Source organism: Alligator sinensis, unplaced genomic scaffold (assembly GCF_000455745.1).
Source record: "Alligator sinensis unplaced genomic scaffold, ASM45574v1 scaffold364_1, whole genome shotgun sequence".
Lineage (NCBI taxonomy): Eukaryota > Metazoa > Chordata > Crocodylia > Alligatoridae > Alligator > Alligator sinensis.
This window is the reverse complement of record NW_005842546.1, coordinates 502,019-506,352: the sequence shown is the minus strand read 5'-3', so window position 1 is coordinate 506,352 and position 4,334 is coordinate 502,019. Positions and strand designations below refer to the sequence as shown.

Sequence of the window (4,334 nt, the reverse complement as noted above, 5' to 3'; positions counted from 1 at the left end):
AGGGAAATGATGAGGAAAGCTAAGGTGGTGACTAATTTTAAGTTAGCCAAGGGAGTCAAGGGCAAGAACAAGTCCTTCTTTAGGTACGTAGGGAGAAGAAGTAAAACAAATGGAAGCATGAGGCCCCTGCTTAACACCTCGGGACAGCTGGTAACAGACACTCACTCAGGAAAAAAGTGAACTCTTGAATGCCCACTTTGCTCCGGTATTTCGCTGGACCAAGGGGAAAGACAGGTGAGATATTAGCCAAGGGAGTCAAGGGCAAGAACAAGTCCTTCTTTAGGTACGTAGGGAGAAGAAGTAAAACAAATGGAAGCATGAGGCCCCTGCTTAACACCTCGGGACAGCTGGTAACAGACACTCACTCAGGAAAAAAGTGAACTCTTGAATGCCCACTTTGCTCCGGTATTTCGCTGGACCAAGGGGAAAGACAGGTGAGATAAGGGTCACAGGGGACATGGTAGGAATGATAGGCTTCCCAGTGGAAGCTGAGCTGAGTAAAACCAACTAGAAAAGCTAGACATTTATAAGTCAGCAGGACCAGATGGACCTCACCCAAGAGTGCTGATGGAGCTGGCCCAGGTCATTGCGGGGCCCCTGGCAAAACTCTTTCAGAATTCGTGGCACACAAGGGAGATCCCTGAGGACTGGAAGAGGGCCAACATTGTGCCCATCTTCAAGAAGGGGAAGAGGGAGGACCCGGGCAATTATAAACCAATCAGCCTAACCTCCATCCCAAGGAAAATCCTGGAAAAACTCATTAAAGAATCTACGTGTGATATGCTTGTTGAGGGTAAGATTCTGAATGACAGCCGGCATGGCTTCATCATGGGTAGGTCTTGTCTTATCAATCTTATCTTCTTCTATGGACAGGTCTCTCGCCCCCTGGACATGGGAGAGAAGGTTAACATTATATACCTAGACTTCCAAAAGGCTTTTGATGCAGTATCCCATGATATCCTTGTGGAAAAAAAATTGGAAGATTGTAGGCTTAACTGCTCAACAGTTCAATGGCTGGAAAACTGGCCGTGAGGTAGGACCCAGAGAGTTCTCATGAATGGATCTGTCATCCTGGTGCAAAGTGGGCAGTGGCATCCCCCATGGGTCCATGCTTGGACCAGTGCTTTTCAACATCTTTATCAATGATTTGGATGTGGGGGTGAAAATCTCGCTGGCCAAGTTTGTGCACAACACCAAGTTATGGGGGAGTGTGGCCATGCCAGAACATCGGTTGCTGATACAGACAGACCTGGATAGGCTGGAGAGTTGGGCAGACCAGAGCAAGATGAAGTTCAACACTTAGAAGTGTAAGGTGCTCCACCTGGGGACAAACAATCCCCCACATACCAACAGTCTTGGTGGTGACAGTTTGACTTGCACCACAGCTGAAAGGGACCTAGGGGTAGTGATTGACCATCGCATGAACATAAGCTGTCAATTCAATGCTGTGGCCAGCAGGGAAAACAACATGCTGGTATGCATTAACTGTTGTATTTCATGCAAAACTAAGGAAGTGATACTCCCACTGTACTCTGCACTGGTGAAACCACAGACGGAGCACTGCATCCAGTTCTGGGCACAGCACTTCAACAAGGATGTGGAAAAACTTGAGAGGGTCCAGAGAAGAGCCACCCATATGATCAGGGACTTGCAAGGCAAACCATACGAGGAAAGGCTGAGGGACCTGGGCCTCTTTAACCTAAAGAAGAGAAGGTTGAGAGGGGACTTGATAGTGGCTTACCACTCTATCAGAGGGCATCAGGAGCTCAGTGAACAGCTGTTCACCAGGGCACCCCGGGAGAAGACCAGGATCAATGGAAACAAATTCCTGGAAGGCTGCTTCAGGCTCAATTCCAGGAAAAACTTCTTCACAGTCAGGGTGTCCAGACTGTGGAATAAACTCCCTCCAGAGGTGGTGCAGTCACCTACCTTGGAAATCTTCAAGAGGAGACTGGATGGTCACCTCACCGGGGTTACTTGACCCCAGTTGTCTTTTCCTTCCTAGTGCAGGGGGACTGGATGCGATGATCTACAGCATCCCTTCCAGCCCCTGCCAATCTATGAATCTATGAATCCTCTTATTTCCGGATTAAACAAACTCAGCTCTTTAAACTAGCTTCACAGTTCACATTTTCAAAGCTTGGGCTCTGTCCCTTCTGTGGGTGGAAGGGTTGGGAGCAGTGGATCCTGGGATGCTGGAGGACTGCAAATTGCTCATTTTATCTCTGTGGACCAGTTTGAAGTTACCCTAACACAAGCTAGGGAGCACAGCCCAGAGTTAACCCTTACCTGAAGTGGTGTAAATCTGAGAGGCTCTGAGGGCACTTAGCACATGTTAACAAGCTTTAATATGCACATACTCATGTTTTAAATGCCCTTAGTATGGTCCGACAAGGCTGTTAGGGTAAATGTGATATCTTTTATTAGACCAACTAAATAGTTGGAAAAAGTGTTCTTTGCAAGCTTTCAGGAACAAATACCGTTCTTTAGGCACAGGGAGAGTTTACTGGTGTTTGTGTGCTCTCCTTAGCATGGTCTAAATGTAATGTGTAATTTCACCATAACTCCAGCCCTTGCCCTAACTTCATCCTATTGGCCAAAATGCACAGAGACCAGTGCAGTGAGGAAGTTTCTTCCCTGTTATGAGCAGGAATCCACTATCTATTCGATAAAGGGTGGCAGCAGCCATGTCACTGAGCCACACACCCTCTGACTTTGTATTTTTCTCCAGGTCCCATATGCCACCCTCTAATGTTTGCACAGGAAGGTCAGGAATCTAGCAGAGCTGGTTGTTCCTTACAAAGCTGAAATTAAGGCTCTAGCAACATGCTATTTCAACATATATGGCTTGGCTACACCCTGAGCTCTTCCATGACTTGGAACCTATAAAAGAATTGTACAGACTGTTGAAATGTGGCTGTATTACTATGGAGGTGTGTATAGTTGTGTTTTGAGCACAGAGGGACTATGTGAGGAAATTAGAAGCAAGTAGAAGAGCAAGAAAAGAGTAGGTCCCTTCTGAATGGGGAGAAGAAGCCATTTTTTTATTTCAGTCTTCACATCAAAGAGGTTACCTGTCCCATGGCAAGCTCAGTGAGTAGCAGGGACAGGGGGAAGGTTCTTGGTTGGGAAAGAACATATGAGAGTTGAACCCCTCCCTCCCATGCCACTGACTTTATCTCCCATGGCCCAAGAGTCAGTTTTTGGGAGCAAGCGGCTCCCTGGAGCCAAAGCCTTGCTCTTTGGGTTAAGGTTCACGAGAGCAGGGATTCCTGCATGGTGCCAATGTCATGACTGGCTTTTCAAACAGCCTCCTTAGAGTACAGACACAGTGTGGGGGTAGAGCATGGTTCAGGATGGCCCCATGACCTGAAGACATGCTCACCACCTCTCTTCGTGGAGTCTGTCATCCCCAGCTGGTGGGAGGAAGGGTGCCAATACCAGGCCAAAGATATGAAAGACCTGCTTGCGGATCTGTTTGGTCTTCATGCCATAAATAATGGGGTTTAACATGGGAGGGAGAGTGAGGTAGAGGTCGGCCACTAGGACTTGGGTGTGAGGTGCCAGGCTGAGGGAGAACATCTGAAGATACATGGAGAGGAGCCCTCCCAAGTAGAAGAGCAGGATGACACTGATGTGGGACCCACAGGTGCTGAAGGCCTTGAGACGTGCCTCCTGGGAGGAGAGCCGGAGCACGGAGCGGAGGATCATGCTGTACGAGAAGGCAATGAACATGGAGTCTGCCCCCACCAGAAGTGTGGCCACCACCAGGCTGTACAGGTCACTGGCTGTCGGGTCCGCGCAGGCCAGTTCTACAATGGCCATGTGCTCACAGTAGGAGTGAGGGATGCGGTTGCCTTTGCAGTAGGGCAACCTGGCAAGCAGGCAGGTGAGGGGGATCATGACGCCGACGCCTCTAGCCAAGGACAGCAGCCCCATCTGGGCAATCCGTGGGTTGGTTAAGACCATGGCATATCTCAGTGGCTTGCAGATGGCCATGTAGCGGTCAAATGACATGGCCAGCAGTACCCCAGACTCAACCGCCGTGAATGTGTGGATGAAGAACATCTGGGTGAAGCAGGCCTTGAAGCTGATCTCCCTGGAATCCAGCCAGAAGATGCTCAGCATCTTGGGGATGACAGCGGTCGAGAAGACCAGGTCGATGACAGCCAGCATGAACAGGAAGTAGTACATGGGCTCATGGAGGCTTTTGTCCAGCCTGATGACGATGAGGACAGTGCCATTCCCCAGCAGCACCATGAAGTACATCAGGCTGAATGGGCTGGAGATCCAGATGTGGGCAGCTTCCAGGCCAGGGATGCCTGTCAGCAGGA

General features: G+C 49.4%; 1 protein-coding gene across 1 annotated transcript; it reads right to left on the bottom strand.

The window, feature by feature from the left end:
- Positions 1-2,522: 2,522 nt before the first annotated feature.
- On the bottom strand, positions 2,523-4,332 carry LOC102382833 (olfactory receptor 52K2-like; the record flags this gene model as incomplete). Its single annotated transcript, XM_025213764.1, is given in 2 exon segments — positions 2,523-2,564; positions 3,463-4,332. Coding segments are annotated over 2 exon segments (912 nt in total), but the record flags the coding sequence as incomplete, so codon positions are not given.
- Positions 4,333-4,334: the final 2 nt, after the last annotated feature.